General features: G+C 37.4%; 3 protein-coding genes across 3 annotated transcripts; all 3 read left to right on the plus strand.

The window, feature by feature from the left end:
• The first annotated feature begins 12,882 nt into the window (after positions 1-12,882).
• Positions 12,883-14,788, plus strand: LOC132057050 (18.1 kDa class I heat shock protein-like). Its single transcript, XM_059449490.1, has 2 exons — positions 12,883-13,399; positions 14,359-14,788. The coding sequence occupies exons 1-2, from the start codon at positions 12,953-12,955 to the stop codon at positions 14,590-14,592; spliced, it is 681 nt and encodes a 226-aa protein (XP_059305473.1). The 5' UTR covers positions 12,883-12,952; the 3' UTR covers positions 14,593-14,788.
• A 557-nt stretch (positions 14,789-15,345) lies between these two features.
• Positions 15,346-15,792, plus strand: LOC132057914 (copper transporter 4-like). The gene has a single exon (XM_059450499.1). It carries the CDS (start codon positions 15,346-15,348, stop codon positions 15,790-15,792), a length of 447 nt encoding a protein of 148 aa, XP_059306482.1.
• Positions 15,793-17,903: 2,111 nt separating this feature from the next.
• LOC132057915 (copper transporter 1-like) lies at positions 17,904-18,326 on the plus strand. Its single transcript, XM_059450500.1, has one exon. It carries the CDS (start codon positions 17,904-17,906, stop codon positions 18,324-18,326), a length of 423 nt encoding a protein of 140 aa, XP_059306483.1.
• The last annotated feature ends 4,241 nt before the right edge of the window (positions 18,327-22,567 follow it).

Consider the following 22,567-nt stretch of genomic DNA (forward strand, 5'->3'; position numbering starts at 1 on the left):
TGTCAAAGAAAATAAGTTTCAAGGAGTTAATGATTGCTCAATCAACGAAGCTCCAGAAGGAAAATAGCAATTAAAGATCGTTGCAAATCAAGACTAGAAGATCTCTATAACACCATCAATAGAAGCTGAATCTTATTCTTGAAAATAGGACCAATCGAATCCCTTTTTTCAAGCTCGCTCTTGGGTTGCCATCTCTGTTAAAGAACCTAACAGACAATTTTTAAACACGATTTTAAAGGCTCACTTTGAAGGATATCAACATACTTTCATCTGAACCATCTCAAGTTTTTCTTTTCTCTACTTTTAACAAGCATTGTAATCTTAGTGGTTAACTTTGAAGTCAAAAAAATAGAGGAGAGAAAATAATATGTTGAGACATTGTATCAAAAGTTACAAGAAAAAGAGACTGAGTGTAGACATAGGAGTTACACTTCATCACAATAGTACCAGACCACTTACAAGAGCTTACAGAAAATATCCTTGCAACTCAAGGGGACTGGACTAATTGGATCTCAACCAGTATAAAAATATCACCTGTCACTTTACTTTCTGCACTTTAATTTCTGCATTTTATTAAATGTTCCTTATTGTTCTCATCAACAGTCGAGTCGATTGAAATTTGAAAAAAGTTACAATCCTCACTCCCCTCCTCCTCTTACAATTTCAAGTGCGAAACGAGTGAAAAACTAAAAAATAACTTCAACTAATTTTGCAAATTCGAGCATTCCCATCCTCTTACACTTTCAAGTACGGAACGAGTGAAAAACTAAAAAAAAAACCTTCAACTAATTTTGCAAATTCAAGCATCTCTCCTATAAGTTTATCCATTACATCAAAATATGTGAGGGACAATAAATGCAATATCAATATTACAAGGGCTAATGACTAGTCTAAGTCGTTACATTTAATAATTTTGATCAACATACACTACAAAAAATGGGTAATTTGCGGAGGTTGAAAGTTGCAATTCGCGGAGGTTTTAGCCTCCACTAGTTGCTAGAAGAGGCTAAAACCTCTGCGAATTGCAACTTTCAACCTCTGCAAATTACCCTTTTTTTTGTAGTGATACTGAGAGGCTTGCAAGTTTTTTCCTTTTATTTATTCTTGTTAATACCATAGCCGTAGTAAATAATTAAGGAATTTCATTAAACTCCTTTAGAAAAATAGCCAATGATAACTTTCTAGTTTTAGCTTTAGGGGCTGAGACTTGTTTAGGTGTGCAAAGTTTGTCATGGATGATGCCATTGTTTTTAGTGGCTCACAGCGTTCATACCAAATACTCGTGACGACTTACATAATAAATCCTCCTAATAAAATAAAAAGAATAATCGACCCAATAAAAGTAGAAAATTTGGAGAAGTAGTGTTTCTTATGCTTTTAATATTCTGCTTTCACACCATACAAAATTGATGATAAGAGAAAGCACTCCTTACCATAATTTTATATATTAGGAGGACTCAAATTCGACTACTCAAGATCTCTGATCGATTAAGGAAAATATGTCCTATTCATTCCACCATAATTCTAGACGGTCATACTAAACTATAGAGCACATTAGATAGTGATAGGAAGAACTATAGGTGTAGATGTACAAAATAAACTTGACTACATAGTTACCCTTTTTTCAGATATAAAACACATTAAATGGTCTGGATAAGATCGTTACTAACCATATTACTTACTCTACTTTAAAAAGAACGGAAAAGGGCCAAAACTACACTGGAACTATTTGAAATAGAGCACATATACCCTCTATTTGGTTTTGGTACCAAAAGAGCCCTTGCCGTAGAATAAAGGGACCACAAGTTCCCTCGCTTTTAACGGATTGCCACGAAAGCTGAATAGGCAGTCCGACTGGGTAAAAAGTGCTAACATGGCTATCCACCTAGGCAGTCCAACGTGGCTAAAACCCCCTGCCCTTTAAATCGACGCAATCTTCTCCAAATTGGAACCCTAATTTCAGAAAAAAAACTTTCTTCCCCACTGATATGTTGTCGCTGATCATGATTTTTTGATTGGAGTTATGTTCTTTAGGAAATCGATTCGACCGTGGAGAAAGAAGATGCAGTCAGTTCAGATGGGATGGATGACTTTTTGTCTGATTTGACAAACGCAATTCCTGGGATTGATAAATATATGAGTTTTGTGGAGATGCTAAAGTAATTTATCCTTTGTAACAAATCCCATGATTGTTAACTTTCTTGAAAAGAAATGCTTTATGTATCGCCAATATATTTGAAAGTGATAAAGATTTATTATTGCCTCCTCACAGAGGCAGATCCAGGATTTGAAGGTTAAGGGTGCCACATTTCTTTGAATCCAAATAAAGAAAATTCTTGATCGGTTTGATCGACGTTGAGCTTCGAATCAGATTATTAGCCTTTTCAATTTATATTAGACAAATTGATTGAACGAAAAAATATATAACTATGACAACTCAGCATAATAGAGATTTTGTTCTGATGCGAGAGAGAAGATTTTGGACTAGAAAACTTATGATAATTTAACTTTATATATTTTAGATAATATATATATATATATATATATATATATATATATATATATATATATATATATATATATATATATATATAAAGTCAAGATTAATTAAACAAAAATAATAATAGTAATAACTAAAAGCAAGTTAAGAGGAGGAACTAAGGAAAAGAAAAGAAAGGAAAGAGATTAAAAGCATTTTTATCCAACGGGTGTATTTGGTTTAGGTGCAGCAAGCTAAAAAGTAAAAAGTAACAAAAGTGCCTTGAATGAGGCTCGAACCCTCATCTCCTGGGAGGCAACTCTTGCTCCTTGCCACTGGCACTTTTTCATCAGTTATTATTCAGGGTGCAATATAATTATTGATATAATTTCATATGGATATATACATATACACATAGATGTTTCACCGAAGCTTGCGGGTGGCGTGGTACTCCCCGGGCCCTTAGTAGATCCGCCCCTGCCTCCTCACAATTAAATTGTTCTTCACTCGCTTATCAGGAGAACAAGATATTAAACCAGCCTTCAATGGTTGTTCATACACCCATGGATCAAGATCTGTTTTTGTTATGTGGTCGATAAACACAGATCCTATATAAATCTTTCTATCTTGATGAAATTAACAAAAAAAAGTCTATTTTCGTATTTAGTCCTAGTTACTAATCAAGAAAGTATATAGACCTAGTTGACGTGATCTTTGTAATCCAAGAGACCCTTTTCCGTATAAAGGAGCTCATATCTTTACCGTACTAAAAACGCCATTAGAAAGCTTTTTCCTAAAATTAGGATTCTAATTTGGAGAAGAGAGTAGGGGAGGGGGTTTAGCCACGTTGGACTGCCTTGGTGGACAGACATGTCAGCATTTTTTACCCAGTCGGACTGCCTAGTCAGCTTTCGTGGCAGTCGCGAGGGCACTTGTGGTCCCTTTATTAGTCGGCAAGGGCTCTTTTGGTACCAAATCCAAATGAAGGGTATATGTGCTCTATTTCGAATAGTTCCAGGGTAGTTTTGGCCCTTATCTGTTAAAAGAATGATAAAATAAAAACGACAATTAAGGTATCTAAGGCTTAATGTAAATTTGAAAATTAATTTTGTAACTGAATTGTGATAAAATTTACTTGTTTAGAAAAAAAGTTTTAAATTACAATTTTTTAAATTTAAAATCATATAAAATTTGTTATTTAAGAAAATGTGTTACTCTCTCAAGATATTAATTGTATTATTTTCTTGGGGAAGAAGGGAGTACTTTCTTTTAACTCTTCTATTTTGGAGCATTGTGTGATAACCCGTCACATCATCATGCCACCTAGGCGTCACGTGGAACTATTTTTGCCATGTAGGAAACTTATGTGGATGCTTACATGGAAAGGAGGCTAGCATTTGTGGAAACATTCTAGAGCCATGGAGAGCCTCCTTGGAAAGTCTCTAGATTCTTATGAAAATATCTAGGAAGACTTTCTTGGAAGACCCTAGAATTTCATGGATTTGCATGGAAAGTCCTTGGAATACTCTAGTTGTGTAGAGATTTCTAGAATAGGGGCTTATTTGTAAATATGTAAGGACTTGTACAATAATTATTATTTACATACTAGCCCCTTGTTAAAAGCAGAGTATAAATAGGAGGGTCATTCATTTGTAAACCATCAAGCAAAAATCCAACAAGTCTTCTATAATAAAAAGCTTCCTTCTAGCAAATTTCTCTTGTCTTTCTCAATTACTATTCCCTTAGCGATCTTGAGTGTAGTAATCTAGGTTGACTTGGCAAAGTAAGATCGTGAGCAAGTTGTGCAAGAACGTGAGCGATTTGTCAAGTGTCACACATGCGCTTAGTTGAAGACTAAGGACGTGACAACGTGGTATTAGAGCGAAGGTTGCGACTAAGGGAATGGCAAACGACGGAGAAATCAGCGCTGCTAAAACCCAAGCCAATGTCATCCAGGATGCCGCTGGCAAGAAGGGCCATACCAAAAAGAGGGTTGCCGCCAACAAGAGTCAGGAGGTGCTGCCAGAGGTTGTGCCAAATGAAGGGCTTACATCCCAAGAACCATCTACCGTTGAGGCGAGCGAGGATGATGTGGAGGTCTTATCCGAGGACGTCTCACTTGGTAAAGAGTGGGTTATGAAGGTTAATGTGGGGATGGACGCCATCGACACATTTGGCCAACGTTTGGGCAAGATGGAGGGCACTCTTGGCTGCTCGGCGGGCATACTCTTGAAGAGATTGAAAGCATCTGAAATGACTTGGAGGGGCGTATGCAGGCTGAGATTGAGGTAAAGCAAACCATCATTGCCTTAGAATGCAAACTCATGGAAGCATTGAGTATTATCGATGCCATGAAGGCAAAGATAGTGGCACTCGAAGAGCAGGTCAGTGTTGTCTTGACCGAAGCAGCTAACAACGTTGTTGTGACGATGGAGGCTAAGATCGAGGCTTCCAAGCCACCAGTGTTCAAAGGGGTTCGTGATGCACAAAAGGTGGAGAACTTTCTTTGGCACTTGGAGAACTACTCGTGCATGGCAAAGTGAGGGGACGATGAGGCCAAGATCAACACCGTGTTGTACCTATCGAGACCCGCTTACATTGCGGCGGAGAAGAAAGGTCGCCGACGCCGAGAGAGGTCTATGTACAATTAAGACACGTGGGATCGCTCAAGAACGACTTCAAGCGACGCTCTTACCAAGTAATGTCTTGTACGAGGCAAGGCGCAAACTTAGAGAGTTGAAGCAAACGGAGAGCATACGAAACTATGTCAAAGAGTTTACCACCCTTACGCTTAAAATTCCCAACCTCACCAATGATGACTTATTGTTCTACTTTATAGATGGGTTGCGAAATTGGGCTAAGCAGTTACAACGGCACAAGTCGCACATAGACCAAGACATAGTGGAGGCCGAGTCTTTGATGGACTTCGTGCATGACAAGCACGACAAAGGCCAAGGCAATGAGTCAGTCGGGGTAGCGATGCCAAGGTGGGAGACCATGGCGAGAGCAAAGAGTCGCAACAACAATACTCCAAGACTCAAAATGCGAACAAGTTCGACGGCAAAAAGTCAAGTGGTTGTCAGGGCTATGCCGAAAAGAAGGTGCAGAGCGAGAAGAAGGATTCTACCTATGCGGAGGGCCACAATACGGCTTCAAAATTATCCCGACCTCGCAGCCTTAGCGCATGCGCTTGAAAGTCATGAGCAGACGAGGCTACGCAGTACGGGAATCGCACGGTTGGGGATGATTAGACTATGTGGCGCGACATCACGAAGAAAGATAGTCAAACCAACAATAATAAAAACCGATTATGGATCTCACCATCAATAACAAGCCCGCTTGTGCACCGGCAGACACCGGGCGACTCATAATTTTGTGACCGAGGCGGCCGAAGAGACTAGAGTTGAAGCTCTCTCCACCAATGCCCTCGTCAAGACCGTGAATGCTAAGCGTAAAATGCTCGTGGTGTAGCCAATGGAGTTGGTGTCAAATTAGGCGATTGGAAAGGTACGACAAACTTTACCGCCACTACTATGGATATCTTTGACATTATTTTGGGGCAAGAATTCTTTACACATTGCCACGCGATGATCGATCCCTACCTCCAACGTCTCTTGGTCATGGAGCGAGAAGGTGATTGCATGGTGCCTACAGTGACTATGTCGCATGAACAGGGCCATGCACAACTTTCAGCTATGCAGCTTGTCAAGGGACTCAAGAAAGAGGAGCCAACATTCATGGCAACCATAACAAGTTTGGAGGAAGATAATGATACCCAAGAGACACCGCCGCCTTGGATAGATAATTTGCTCGAAGAAAACAAAGATGGTATTTCCGAAGAGCTACCTAAGTGCTTGCCTCTTAGGCGTGAGCTGGATCACAAGATTGAGTTGGAGCATGAATCGGGAAAAGGTCAAGTCATGCACCGATTACGATCACGGCCCCACACGATAGGGAGATTAAAGCTATCATTGACTACCAGGCCAGGCGAAAACAAAGGCAAGAAGCCACTGCCATTTTCCTTGTCCATTGGAAGGGGCAATCACCGGAAGAGGCCACATGTGAGCGATACGAAGACTTGTGGCAATTTAAAAACAAGAGTCGAGAGTTTAAGCAGCAGCAGTGCGCCGTGGTCGTCGCAACATCAGGTGAGGGAGAGTGTGATAACCCGCCACATCATCATGCCACCTAGGCGTCACGTGGAACTATTTTTGCCATGTAGGAAACTTATGTGGATGCTTACATGGAAAAGAGGCTAGCATTTGTGGAAACATTCTAGAGCCATGGAGAGCTTCCTTGGAAAGTCTCTAGATTCTTATGAAAATATCTAGGAAGACCTTTCTTGAAAGACCCTAGAATTTCATGGATTTGTAAATGGAAAGTCCTCGAATACTCTAGTTGTGTGTAGATTTCTAGAATAGGGGCTTATTTGTAAATATGTAAGGACTTGTACAATAATTATTATTTACATACTAGCCCCTAGGTGAGTAGTATAAATAGGAGGATCATTCATTTGTAAATCATCAAGCAAAAATCCAACAAGTCTTCTATAATAAAAAGCTTCCTTCTAGCAAATTTCTCTTGTCTTTCTCAATTACTATTCCCTTAGCGATCTTGAGTGTAGTAATCTAGGTTGACTTGGCAAAGTAAGATCGTGAGCAAGTTGTGCAAGAACGTGAGCGATTTGTCAAGTGCCGCACGTGCGCTTAGTTGAAGACTAAGGACGTGACAATTGACTGGAGCCTAAAACATGAGAAATGGAATCCAACTTCTCTACAACTTTTCAGCCTGATTTCTTGCCTTTGAATGGCTAAATAGGCCTTTCAGATAATGTGTACGTTTTAATAGCTAGCATTTTGAAATAGAAGTGAAATTCACGTGTAGAGAATTGGTTTTGATGTTGTGTGATCTGTGAACATAAGTGGACAGATTTTATGTATTAATAATGGTCAAACTGTAATATTACCGAATCACGCCTCTAATGCCACAACATAGCCTCTGTTTGGATGGTTGTTTCCCGTGGTTCATTAATGTACAGTATGGTGTTGTATTGTATTATACTGTATTAATGAACACAATGTTTGGATAGACTGTATCGTTTGTTGTGGTTTAATAACATTTGTATTGTTTGGTTTGATCGTATGGTATCGTATAATAACTTGTAAGTTTACTAAAATACCTTTAACTCTTAATTAGAAATTAGTTTATATATATTAATAAAACTCGTGTAAAGAATAAAATAGAAACTTTAAAAAATAAGTAGTAGTGTTGTGTGGGGGGTGGTGTGAGGTGGGTGGTTACGTGGGATGAGGCATGGGCGGGGGTGGGGGTGAGTGGTTATGAGGGTGGGTTGGGTGGTGGTGAGGGGTAGTGGGTGGGGGTGGTGGAGGGGTGGGTAGTGTGAGACGGGTGGTTGTAGGATGAGGTTAGGGGTAATGGGTGGTAGGTTAGGGGTGAGTTTTTGCGGGGTGGGGTTGGACGGTGGTGAAGGGTAGTGGGTGGTGGTTGGGGTGGGTGGCAGAAAAGTAGGGTAGTCGGGGGTGGTAGGGCAGGGTGGGGTGGGGGTAAGGGCGGGATGGGATGGATGGTGGAGGGTGGGGCGAGGGCGTGGGGTTGGGGTGGGGTATAATGGAGAATGAAATATGTAACCACGGTAAAACCACCAAATCCGTGGTTACAAATTATGAGACTTTTCATGGTTATATAACCATGGAATGAACCACGGGTTTACAACACCATACCACATAATTTTAAGAACAATGGAAACAAACATGGCTTCATAAAAAACCATACATTAATGAACCACGAGAAACCACCATCCAAACGGGGGGGGGGGGGGGGGGGTTAGATATAGGCATTTTTAGAATATGCCTTAACAACCAATAGAAACTGCAAGCATGGCTTGCTAAACCTAATACATGAAATAGGGGTCTTTGTTGTATACAAATCTTTCTATTGGAAAGTTCTTAATTTCGGGACTATTATTGCATGCAAATCCTTTTTGGAAACGTCTTATTTATTCAAAGGTTTCCTTTTTTTTTTTTTTTTTTTTTGGTTTGATGATAGAGAAATTGGGCTTAGACGACCTTTTGGGCTCAGGGTTGATAGTCATCTCTTTATCCTTCTCCACTTAAATATCAGAGTTAATTCAGCTCAAACTTGTGATCTAAGACATGAGTCCTTTCAACATCAAAGTTACTATTGGTCAAACTGTAGTATTACCGAATCACATCTCTAATGTCACAACTTAGATATAGGTATTTTGAGAATCTGCAAACATGGCTGGCTAAACCAAATACACGAAACAAGGGCCTTTGTCGCATAGACATCTTTCTATTGAAAAAGTCTCATTTATTCGAAGGGCTTGTTATTTATAATGAGGACCCCTCGGTTGGTATGTGAGCCTTCCTCAAGCATTCCTTCGTGATCCAACCTTTATTCTTCACCTTCCTTCCTCTTTTTCGAGCTTTCTAAGGTTTTTCTTATATGTAAGCGTTGGTAGGAGTATTTCTAAACAAGAATGAAAAATATCAACGTTAACAATTTGAATTGTGAATCAACTCCAAACTTATAAATACAAACAGCCTTCATAATCTTTAGTGAAAAGAAAAAAAGAATCAAAAAGCTGAAGATCAACAAAAAAGAAAGAAAAAAAAAAAGAACTAACCGTGAGATACATTGAAAATGAAATGAGCTTAAAAGAAAAAAGTGCAGCTTCATATAGATGATCCCAACTTATTTGAGATTGATGTGTTGTTATTGTTGTTGACTAATCTTGATAATAGGCTATCTGTAATAGCCTTTAGTCACCACTGCTATATGTTGCCAAGCTGAATTAAAGTAATTTTCAATATTTGTTTCTTCATTATTTTTCCCTACAATCCCCTCCCCAAGTTCATTGCTTTTTCCATCTCTAAAATCTCATTCCGTTATGGCCATTTCTCTCAAATTACCTCATCAACAGCTTAACAATTCTCTCATCACTTCCCACTGCATCCACAAACATTATCCGCCATACTTTCCAGTATTAATGCAATCTTGCTTCCCCATTTCCTCATTAATCTTTCAGACTATAAACTTTTAAATACACCTGCCAAAATGATGCTGTCAAATGGGTCATTTATGTGTGTGTGTGTCAATTGTTTATCTTAAGCATGTGTCCAATTAAAAATATCTTTATATCCCTGTTTCCTCATCCTCCATTCTTGATAAAATTTTCAAGAGAAAAAATGAATAATTTCTCTGGACTTATCTTCTTGGCCACTTCTTTAAAGAAAAAAAAAAAAACTTATTTCATATTACCTTAGCTTTATAGTTTTACTAGAGATTTTAATAAGAATTTGTATGTAACCAGGGCCGGCTCAATTGATCAATCTGATCCGACCCAAGCCAATTCCTCACTTAATCTATTTTATCCAACCTTCATGAAATTGTGTTTCCTATTTTTTTGTTATAGTTTTGCATCCTTATTAGCAATAACACCATCATAATAAGACCATAACATTAACTTTTTTTTTTATTTATTAACATCACACACAAAGACAATATAAATTAGTTTCAGTCTCAAACTAGTTGAAATTGATTATATGAATGATCTGTGTACATTTCACTCTATTCGAATTCATTTCATTCTAATATTAAATGATAAAATATATTATAAGGTGATAAAACTATGATTTTTTAGCAGGTTCATGGTTGATTGAATACCTATTAGACAAACCGAAATCATGTAAATAAAGGAGCTAAATATCCTCGTGGTAGCCAATGGATCTGGTTGTCAGCAGATATAGAATGGAGAAACTTGGGCAACAGATGGTGGAAAACAAAAATTGATTGGTCACAAGCACCCTTTGTGGCCACATTGGGAAATTACACAATTGATGCTTGTGGTTGGAAAGGAAATGCAAGATTTTGCAGCGCAGAAAGTGAAAATAATTGGTGGAATTAGGGGCAATTCAGTATTTTGATATGGACTCAAAGAAGGTAGTTTTTATGGGTCGGAAAATATCACTTGACATGTGATCATTATTGCATGGATAATCAACAGATTCAAAATAATATCCCCATAGAGTGCTCTCTTTCAAAGTATTAGTCAATGACGCTGGGAGGTCAGATGGATGTGCCAAACTAAATTGGAAGCAGATTATATTTTATAGGCTAATTTCATGTCTTCGGCAACAATGGATGATAGGAAAAGATTCTTTTCTTTGTCACTTTATGTACCCATATGTTTGTTATTTGCATACAATATATTTAAATAAATAAAAAGTTTATGAAGGTGCTTGGATCAAAATATCTTTATCCGATGAAGCAAAGTAACAATTTTTTCTTTTGATAAGGTATTTAGCTTTTCTGGGATCGGTGGATAGCACACCTGCTTTTCTTAATTTCGTGTATTGTACACTTTCTTTTTTCTTGTTCTTCATATAGTATGTGATTTCAAGAATGTTTGTGAAGCCAGCAATTTTAATGAGTTGACATAGATGAATTTCAATGGATGGGAAAGATCAGTTCGAGGCACGTCATGGATGACACTAACTTCAAGGTAGATTTTTGTTATTATTCTAATGCAAATAGCAAAACGACGTCCTACTCAAATAAAAGCTCCAGTAAACTCTTAAATCTCTCAAATAATTTTATTGGAATTTGGAATGAACAAAGAAACAAGCTCTTGAAGAGAGGGACCATATAATTAAGGAGTCAACAGGTGAAAGATTTCAAGCGCAGAGTATCTGCCAAGTGGAATAGGTATTATAGAGATTCAACAAGCAACTTATAACATATATCTTTCCGGCGGAATACATCGACAACCCCTTATATTAATTAATGAATTTTATTAGATAATCGAACTATAGTCTATTCTAATTGAACACTTGAACTCATGATAAAACATTCATATTTAACACTTCTGACTCATATTTTGGAAAAGCTTATGCGAATGTTCAAACGCTTATAAGTTAATCATATAAAAAATATACCCACTCCTTTATTTATAAATATTGACATCAATTGGAACCTACCTTAGGTTTTATGGCTTATTAAAGCTAATGTCTATAATTAAAGAAGATAAGATAATTTTAAGTAATTAACTTATTACGTGATGAGCACTTGAGACACACACAAAAGCTTTTAGAAAATTTTGATCGGAAGTCTCTATTAGAAACATTATCACATGTTTAGGGCTTCAATCAAAAGAAATTGTAGTTTGAGTGTCTAAATAAAATTGACTGACAAATTCGAAGGGTTGTCGATGTATTGACCCTCTCTTTTCAAAAGTACATACACGTACCCTTTATAGATTGGATGCACCTTTTCCCAAAGAATAAGTGTATTCTTTAAAAAATGGATAATGCCCTTTCACAAAATATTGTGTCTTGTCGAAAAGACCTACATAAATTTTGAGTCACTTCTAGATAAATACCAACAAAAGTTCTAGCCCTGCATCAGCAAGGCTGTCGATTGAATGTGTATGGAATTGATCACCCGATGGCATAGGATATTGTAAAATCAAGCCTATGGACACAATGCTTACACTCTCTAAATTCATATTATGTGATATTCCATCTGGATGGGATCGTATAATTAAAGTTGTGAGCACAAATGAAAGACCGGATCGAATAAAGTATAGATGTGAACAGAATTAGAGTTGGCACGTCCAATTTCCAAACTGCATTTTCAACAGACATAAAATGACAACGATTATTCTTGTACTAGCTGGCTGATATACATGTGTGGATCAAGTAGGGTAATTGAGCAAAATAGAAACATTGAACCCCTAAGAAAATCAATACTGTGAACCTTCTTAAAATGAAATATTGAAATCTTGTTCTGTTTTTGAAGTTCTTTTTATTTATCATCAGCTTCTTTCTAAAATATATGTGTTCATGTATATTTTCTCCCCAGTCTTCATATTTAAACTAATACTATAAGCTTTGCTCGGAGGGTGACCGCCTTGAAGTACAATTTTCATGTAGTGACGGGTAGAATTCTTTGCAGAAAACTTAAATGCACGACTGACATTGTAAGTGACAGAGTCCTTCCTGTCAAAATCCACTGAGATTCAACCCTTTGTCGCTCTAATTCGTAAAAAAATATAAGCTCCGCTTGGAGGAAAATCCTATTTTCTATCCAATTGTCGACATGGGGAACCAAAGGCATTTTTCCACAGTACAAGAACTGAGCTAGTGTAATTTTCTGCGTTTTTTGTTCTAATTCTGATAAAGATCGAATCTCATTTTTTCCACATGGTCTCTATCACATCCTCAAGGAATTCCGTTCTCTTTAATTTCAGCCGTAAAATTAATCTTCCATGTTACACCATCTCCTCAACTTTACATCCCTCTCAAAATATTCCATTTCTTGAAACTTCTAAATCTTTACCCTATAAATACCTTATCCGATTCATAATACTTTCAACAAGCAACCCCATATATCATCTCATTCAGTTTTCTCCCTTATAAACAGTTAAAAAAAATGTCCCTCGTGCCTGGATTTGGTGGTCGAAGGAACCATGCACACCAAGTTTATGATCCTTATTCTCACCATGCACAGCAAGTGAAGGATCCTTATTCTCACCATTCACACCCGGTACATGAACCTTATTCTCACAATACACACCAAGTGAAGGATCCTTATTCTCACCATTCACACCCGGTACATGATCCTTATTCTCACAATACACACCAAGTGTATGATTCTTATTCCCACCAAGCACACAAAGTGCACGACCCTTTTGCTCATGAAGTTTGGGATCCTTTCCATGAATTTTATCTCGAATCTCCTCGATCTCTCATAGCCCCAGCGCCATCTTTCCACCATGCACCTGCAACGATGGCGCAAATCGAGTATAAAGAAACACCAGAGGCACATGTCTTTAGGGCTAACTTGCATGGCTACAAGAAAGAAGACGTGAAAGTACAGGTAATGGATACCTTTAGGTTCTTACAATTGAAACTATTATATTTTTGAAATATTGGATTTAAAAATTAGTTAAAATTTTAGTGATTTTTAATATATGTACGTGTTCTGTTTCAATTTATATGGTATAGTTTGACTGTACACGAATTTTAAGAAACAAACATATACTTTTAAGAACATGTCACTAAGGGTGTGTTTGGTAAGAAAGAAAATATTTTTGACGAAAAAAACTTCTTCTGAAAAATTAGTGGTGATCTTAACTTTTTCTTAAAGTGTATTAAGTGGGAACTGATCCCTATTCCTCCAACTAGACAACTCATCATTCAACCAAGTGCACCATTTAGCCTTTTTAGAGCATGAGCGTTAGCATATAATATTAGATCAATTCTAAAAAAAAATACGTAACATACATGGTTTGACGGGAGATCATGGGTTCACGTGCACTATAAAATAGGCTATACATATATATATATATAGCCCCTATTGGTAAGTAAGCAGAAAATATTATATTGTCTCAAGAACATTTATATATAATCTAGGCAACCACTATGGATGTTGGGTGGGGGTAAGGTTGGTGGGGTGGGGCTATAGGGGTGAGGTTGCGTAGGGGTGTGGGCTTGGTGAGGGTGAGGGTGGGGTAGGGTGTGTTAAGAGGGTGACAAGAGATAGTTCGTATAGAATGTCACTTGTGAAAACTTGTTTTTCCTACTTTTACTAAGAAAGTAATTTTCCTCATTTTAAGATACTATTTTTCCAAAATTTTGAACTACCAAATTAAGAAATGTGTCATTCTATTTCTAACACACTAATAAGAAAATAGTATCATTCTTTTTGGAACACAAATAAAAAAATAGTGTCATTCTTTTTGGAATAAGAAAGTGTAGATTTATGCTCTGCGTCAAAAACACTAAGTTCAGTTCAACCCATTAATTAATTATATGCTACATTCGTCTCTCCTGTAGGTGGAGGATGACAAAATGCTGAAGATTACTGGGGAAAAGAGAATGAAGAAAGAAGATAATTGGCACCATTATGAACGAAGCAGTGGGAAATTCTTCACTTCTTTTTCACTACCTCTGAATTCTAGGGCTGATTATGTGAAGTCATCCATGGAGAATGGAGTCCTCACTATCACTGTTCCTAAGAAGGAAACTACCAAGAACCACCACCATATTAGAACTGTTTCAATTAATTAATTAAATGTTTGAATTTGATGGTATGTCTTGTTTGGTACTCCACATATACTTGTGGAATGAGAAGTAAAATAAAGAGAGTAAAAAGTTTTAGTACTGCTTAATATGGAGAGAAAAGAAAAGTGAGCTTGACATATGCTTGTGTAATATTAGTAGTAACTACTTTTTTAAATAAATGGTACAACTTCTATTTCTTTCATTGTTCTTCTTTTCTTTTGTTTTCTATATTTTTGAGCAAAGAGTATTGTTTTGGTCGTCATTAGTGTAGAAGACGTACTTAAGGAATTAAAATTTATGTATGCTCTTTCTCATAATTTAATTTTTTGATGATGAGGTGATCGTGATCAGATAATTCAACATGATACCAACACATACAGAGCCTAAGAAAAAAATGTCAGTATAGCCTCAAGATAGTTGGGCCTGATCAGTCCGAGATTAATTGGATGCTATAGGAATCGTAAACGGAAAGCTTGAAAGAAGCTCTATCATATCTAAAGAAAGGAATGATTGGTCATGTATTAGAAGTAGAAATCACTCTTCATAATTGCAAATAAGAATTTGATAATATATAGTCTTTGTGATGATTATGAATGCCAATTAATTATTCATGTGACTATGGTACATAAATTCTTACATTACTTTTATCTTACTACTCCACTCACTTTCAATTTGCCCCATCTATTTATAATTGAACAAACAAATTTCTCAATTATCAAAGCACGGTAGTGATCCCAATATAAAGAAAAACATTATCAGATGTCCAATTACTCTGTTAGTCCAAGTTCTCTACTTTCTTTTCTACTAATTGATCCAAATTCTTCAAAAGAAACATTTCAAAGCCCAAGCTACTGGAAATCATATGTGATGAGACTATTTCCAGGAAGTCCGGATTTTGAAGCTCAAATGGACTATTGCTTTTCTCTCTGCCTGATTTTTTTGCTTGCCTTTATGTCCGAGTTCTGTTCTTTGTACTCTCTTACCATGAAGAAATTAGAAGAAAGAAGCTACCAAAGTGTTTTACTAGATGCTGGATTTCATGGTTTGAGGATGTTTATGTCTTACTTGGTTATCATCTCTGTCATCACCACTGATTTCAGGTTTTTCTTGGTGGCTGTTTCTGGTCATGCTATGGGAAATTTTGTTTGTAAGATATACCAATATCATAATGATCATCCAATGAATAGCGAGTCATGCACTATCTGAGAAGTTGCTACTGTTATATATGTGATTAGTGCTTTCTTGAAAGCCTGGCAGTTTTCCAGCATACTAATTTATTATGTTCAGTGCAACTATTGGTATGAGTTTAAGAGATCATTTCCTCATTCAAAACCATACACATATTCTGTAACAAGTCTGATATACTAATAACTTGGAAGATCAATTAGTAATCTGCTAATTTCGATTAAAGTGCATGTAATGGGCCATATGCAGAATGAAAACTATTCAGTAGGGAACTTTTCTCTTTTAATGATCTTACACGACATAATTTCAGATTAATCCGACTAGCGGGTTTCAATTATCAGATTGCTATAATAAAAAAAAAATATATATGTGGACGAAAATTGCGGACCATACACATTCACGTACCATTGTTGACACTAGATGTACTAGGCGATAAAGTAGAGACAGAATTATGCCCAGAAAACAAAAATTCTTGAAATTAAACAATTACGATATGATTAAAAGTCGGTTCTATATTATGAATAGAATGTGCATCTCCTTGTGCCAGCTTTTATTTTAGGGCAATATAAACACAATGAAGTTAAATACTTAGTTCAATTGTTACAGCAGTTCCTATTTTATCAAATGTCATTTTTTTTCCTCCTATCCCCCACACCCCCCCCACCCCCACACACCCGCCCCTTAAAAAATCCCCCAACCCAAGGTTTTCCAGTATTTGTGCCTTATCACACCCTTCAAAGAAACTGAAAAGTAAAAAATGCAACTCCTTCATTCGAGTTTATGTAACACATTTTTCTATTTGTTCCATTCCAAATATATATATATATATATATATATATATATATATATATATATATATATATATATATATATATATGATACACTTCTCAATATTGAAATAATTAACCCTAATGAGAAGTTATTATATATAACACACAAATATTATGACTTGTTTAAGGTCACAAAGTCAAAAGTTTTTTTAGTCACGTGAAGGCTATGACACACAAGTTTCAAAAGTTATCACTTTTCTTAAATTGGTGTCAATTCAAGCTATGTCACATAAATTGTGAGGGGAATGGTAGATTTTTGTTTACCACAATGGCGCTGACACTTACTGTACATATACGCTCTCAACTCGTTTGAATGTTGGTGCAATATATAGGATCTTTTTACTGTATTTCAGGCCACTTAAAAAAATTATTATAGGCAACTACTTATATTAAGTGACATTATAATTATCTCAAATGATAAGAAAAATAATTTGTTGCAATAAGTTAAATTATGCTGAATGTGTAAAAACCATTGACACTTTACATTGTATAAAAGTTAAATCCAACGGCACATCCTTAGTTTGGCAGTATTAATTGAAAGACAGACGAATTTGGAATGTTAATTTGATGGTTTCGACCTTTAAGATTGTTAGCACTAAATTCGTCATATCATTAAAACTTTGAATTCAAATATAATGTTTATCAAACTTCTATTGAGTTTTTACCACATATTATGTTGCGTGTTGAAAAAAAAAATGTTGCTTGTCGAAAGTATTTTGTTCGATTGAATCCATTATTAAAGGTCTAGTTAGATTTTCCCCTGCTTGAAGATATATAGAAAACTCTCCTAAGCCTCAACTCTGTGAAATTCAAACAATATGTTGTCTTTGCCCTTTGGCCTCAGGCAGGTGCACCTTTGGTACTTCAATTATAGCATGCATGGTTATTAATGACTTCTCTTCTTTGATAGGACCAAAAAAAGTTACTAGTAGGAATTACTTTAAGTGGTCGCTGTTGTCTTTCTGTAACTCATTCAAACTATGCAAGATTCTTTTCCAAAATTAACATTTCAACAATGAAAGATAACGGACGTTGTTGTCTTTAGGCTGGCACCAGCAATAATATATTCTCCCTTGCCCATTCCAAATAAACAGACAACAAATTAAAGCAGTAAAATAGTAGTAGTCATTTTCATCCTTGTTTTTTCCCTCACTTTACATTGAGCTAACAATGACTCTGATCACAAATAAATTTAAACACACTCACAACTCCAAATAATACAATTCATTGATCTTTGTGCCTCTCTCCCTCCATCATTCTAATTAACTCCTCAAAATGTCTCACACACACGACAATGGAAACATGGACATGCCACATGATATGCCTATGGTGATGAATATGGTAATGAAGATGAATTTCTACTGGGGTAAAGATGTGACAATTTTATTCAAAGGATGGCCAGACAACAACCTAGGCATGTATATATTGTCTTTGTTCTTTGTTTTCTTTATGGCCTTTGGTGTCGAGATTATGTCGATGGGTCCGATAATGATGAACAAGAGGCCCATAGCTGGTGGACTGATTCAAGATGGGATTTATTATAGTGTTCGAATGGTTCTTGTTTATTTTGTTATGCTTGCTGTTATGTCCTTCAACATTGGTATTTTCATTGTTGCTATTTTAGGCCATGGTTTGGGCTATTGCTTTGTTAAATTCCGTAAACTTGCCTCCGCTGATTCTCCAACAGACACCACGGGATCAAATGCTTCTGATCCTAAAGTTTAATTTTAATTTTTGCTTTTTTGTTCTTACAAAGTCGAAATATATCACCAGGCATGGTACCTAGCTAGGTGGAAAACTTTAATGTTTGCTTGACATTGACTTTTTTTTTATGAGTGTAATTTTGTTCGATCGTATAAAAAAAGTTCGTATTTATTTGACTTTCGGTTTGTGATCTTCATTTGTTAGTGCTGCAATTTTTTTCGTTTACTTGCAGTAAGGAATGTCTTTCTGCAATAACATTCCAATGGAAATGAAAGTCAACACAGGTACGGGGAAAGCTTATTATTTTTGGTGCTTCTATATGATTATATTATGCGGGGTAAATTTCATGAATGGTCACTTAACTATATTTTCTAACACAAAAGTCACATAACTATCATCTTTTTCACTAAAGTCACTTAACTATGTTTTCTAACACAAAAGTCACATAACTATCACTTTTTCCACCAAAGTCACTTAACTATATTTTTTAATACAAAAGTCACAAAACTTTTAGCTTACTAACACAAAGATCGCACTTACAGAAAATTCAACTTCAGATGGGTAATATTTTTATATTTATTTTTATTTTTAATCTAATAGATACAAACTCAATTAAAAAGAATCAACCCGATCCAAAATTCATGCAAATATTAAAATAATAAAGAAACAAAATCAATGCTTCACCAAATATATGATCCTTCTCTCTAGGGCTCTCAAGCCAAAACTGTGTGAATTTTATTGGCCCTTTTTTTTTTTTTTTCAATATATATTGAAAAGTGTTGCATGTTGTTGGATAGTAGGAAATTGAATTATACGGAGCAATAGTTATGATTATTTGCATTGAAAACAATAACCTTGTGACATTTTTTTCAAATCTATTCACCCTTTGGTATTTTTAATATCTGCATATGAGCTTTGTCGATTCTTTTTAATTGAGTTTGTATCTACTAGATTAAAAATAAAAAAGAATATAAAAATATTACCCATCGGAAGTTGAATTTTTCAGTAGGTGTAACTTTTTTGTTAGAAAACATAGTTAACTGACTTTGGTGGGAAAAAATGATAATTATGTGAATTTTATGTTAGAAACATTGTTAAGTGACTTTAGTGGGGAAAAAAATGATAGTTATGTAACTTTTGTATTAGAAAATATAGTTAATTGGTGAAAAAAAGTGATCAGCAAGTAATGTAACCACATAGTAGGATAGGAGACACATGCATTCAACTTATTGAACATGGCTAAGTCTAATTAAAAAGATCACTTCTGGAAAATCAGATTGTACGGAATTTATTTAACAACGAAAGAAGAAATACCTATTGCTTCCGTCCAGGCACTATTAAAAAATCTCTATTTTTTCAATAAAGTTTTCACCAAAAAATATTCAGTGGCTATTTCTCATTGAATGTCGGTGAGAAAATCTAAATAGTAGTGTTTTCACACAGAAAATTTAAGAAGTTTCCAAGCGTTTTAGTGAGAACCTGTTTTCCACCATGCATTTTTCTAGTGAGCTGGTTTTGTGGGAATGAGGTGGAAAAATCATGCTTTATAATACAAATTTCCCACTGAATGTCGGTTGGAAAAATCTCTATTTTCAATATGAGGGGTGTACAAAGAAGACCGATGAATTGCATCAAACCGAAAGATCTAGTCAAATCGGAAAAAAAACCCCATTATTAGCTTGGTTTAATTTGATTTGGTATTGAAGAAAAAAAACAAGACCATAATTGATTTGGTATTATTAACTAATAAAGGTCAAATCGAGACCAAATTAACCCGACATTATTGGAGTATATTATCAAATTAATTAATTTGTCGACATTGCGCACGATCATATTAAGCCTTTTCGAATTTACTTAGTAATGGTTTTTTCTAATAACGAAGTTTGTATACGGGAAAACCGGATATGATCCCGACCGGTTGTAAGGTTCACCGGTGATGGAAGAGGGACGAGAACACACCGGATGCTACCCGGCCCTTTTCTGGGAAAACGCCTATACCAGAGTTGAACGAGTCTGTCTTCCCCGTGATCGAAACGGCCGCATCCTCCGATTCGAGCATTCGTGGCCGATGACCCGAATGGCCGTTGGTCCGAATAACCGGTGAATGGGAACTACGCGCCAGTGACGTGCTGTCACGGTCAGTTACCTGCCAAACGTGTGTCAGACGGCGCCGTCAGTCCAATCCCACCAAATCTGTGCAGATCTGTCCTTGAAATTATTAGTTTATTGGTTCACAATTACATGGGACTTGAAGAAGTTACACTATAAATAGGGCATATCCTCACCCCTTGAGGGGGTTGCTTCCTTGACTTCTCAAAGAACACATGTAATAGAATAGATCATATATATACAATCTTTCCTTCAGTTTCTAACTCGGCCAAGGCTGTTTTGTTCAAGTTTATAGTGTGATTTAATCCATCAAGTACTCCATATTGTCCATACGCGATTATATTCGCAAACAAATCGCCACTATTAGCCATTTCACTAGAGCACTCTTGAATATATACTCTCTCCATTTCATACATACCAAGATCCAAGCACATATCCTATACCCACTTACAAATTCAATTGATTATCCGATTTCGGGGTAAACAGTTTGGCGCCCACCGTGGGGCTAGGATAATAGTTCTTAGTCTTGATTTTTGTCAAACTCATCTAAATCGTAACGCCTATGGCTGACGTCGGACAATCTGGTCACGTTAATAACACCGAAATTGTGGCAGAAAATGAGGGGAGCGAACCACGGGGATTACCAAATCCTACTGACCCGAACCCCATTAACTCGAGGGAGGGGCTCAATCGACAAAACACCATGGATCAAGAGAATGCCGCCCTACCGGCCACTGATCCTCTAAGAACTCATAACTCCGTTACATTGTCTCGGACCCAAAGCCAGAGGGAACCGGAGGCACCAAATGACGGCATTAATTTGCGTCTGATTTTCGAGATGTTGCAGGAACAAAGAGCAGCAATTGCCGAGCAAGGAATGGCGATTGCCCGGTTGCAAAGTGGATAAGGGGAAGCTGGGCCGGAAAAGGCTAAGGGTACAGTGGAAATTGGAAGGAACGAGCCACGGATGGTCGAGAGTAATGATTCTCGGGCCGGTTCCTCCACCGAGGTCCTGAAGATGCTTGAGACTTTGGCAAAACGGGTGGATTCGACCGAGAAGAGAGTCGAGACATACAATTCTCGGGTGGACCAGATACCGGGGGCTCCACCTTTACTGAAGGGGCCGAATTCGAAAAGGTACATCCAAAGGCCTTTTCCACCGAGCGCGGCCCCGAAACTGATCCCGAAGAGGTTCAAAATGCCCGACATCCAGAAGTACAACGGCACCACGGACCCGCACGAGCACGTGACCTCATATACTTGCGCCATAAAAGGCAATGATATGGAAGAAGATGAAATTGAGTCGGTATTGCTGAAAAAATTTGGGGAAACTCTGTCGAAGGGAGCGCTGACGTGGTATGACCATCTACCCGAGCACTCGATCACTTCGTTCGAAATGCTGGCTGACGCCTTCGTAAAGGCACACGCCGGTGCCATCAAGGTGCAGGCCCGTAAGGCCGACATCTTCCGGATAACTCAAAGGGACGATGAGTTACTAAGGGAGTTCGTGACTCGGTTCCAGAGGGAACGGATGGAATTACCCCCGGTGCCAGAGGAATGGGCCGCACAAGCTTTCACGAAAGGGATCAACATGCTAAGCTCGGTTGCCTCGGCCAAGTTGAAGGAGAATTTGCTGGAATACGAGGCCGTAACATGGGCCGATGTCCACAATCGGTATGAATCGAAGATTCGGGTAGAGGATGATCAGTTCGAGCTCTCCTCGGTAAAGTTGAAGGCGGACAGAGGTTTCGAGAAGCCGAGGAAGGGCTATGAAGCGAAGTCCGAATCATCTAAAGAAAGGTTTCGGCCATACTCGCACCCGGAGCGATCAAATTTCAGGTCGGAAAAGCCAAGGGAAGGCCCGAGCCACTTCTCAGGTCGAGGTAGCAAGCTGGACGCGCGCCCGTTAAACAGCCGGGGGCTCTCGTTCAGAAGCGATACCGGAAGTTCAGCCAGCAATAAAGGCCCTCCAAGGATTTCGGAGTACAACTTCAACGTCAGTACCTCGGATCTTGTCTCGGCCATCGGTCGTGTCCCGGATGTGCGGTGGCCGAAACCACTAAGGACAGATCCGGGGCAACGGGATCCGAGCATGGTTTGTGAGTATCACGGGACCCACGATCACAAGACTGAGGATTACCGCCAGTTGAGAG

This window comes from Lycium ferocissimum, chromosome 5 (assembly GCF_029784015.1).
Source record: "Lycium ferocissimum isolate CSIRO_LF1 chromosome 5, AGI_CSIRO_Lferr_CH_V1, whole genome shotgun sequence".
In the NCBI taxonomy this organism is placed as follows: domain Eukaryota; kingdom Viridiplantae; phylum Streptophyta; class Magnoliopsida; order Solanales; family Solanaceae; genus Lycium; species Lycium ferocissimum.

Bases quoted from the DNA above. Each gene is read 5' to 3' on its own strand.
- LOC132057915 (XM_059450500.1), top strand. From the start codon at position 17,904: ATGGACATGCCACATGATATGCCTATGGTGATGAATATGGTAATGAAG.
- LOC132057050 (XM_059449490.1), top strand. From the start codon at position 12,953: ATGTCCCTCGTGCCTGGATTTGGTGGTCGAAGGAACCATGCACACCAA. The intron at 13,400-14,358 runs GTAATGGATACC...TCTCTCCTGTAG, and splicing joins AAGAAGACGTGAAAGTACAG to GTGGAGGATGACAAAATGCT.
- LOC132057914 (XM_059450499.1), top strand. From the start codon at position 15,346: ATGTCCAATTACTCTGTTAGTCCAAGTTCTCTACTTTCTTTTCTACTA.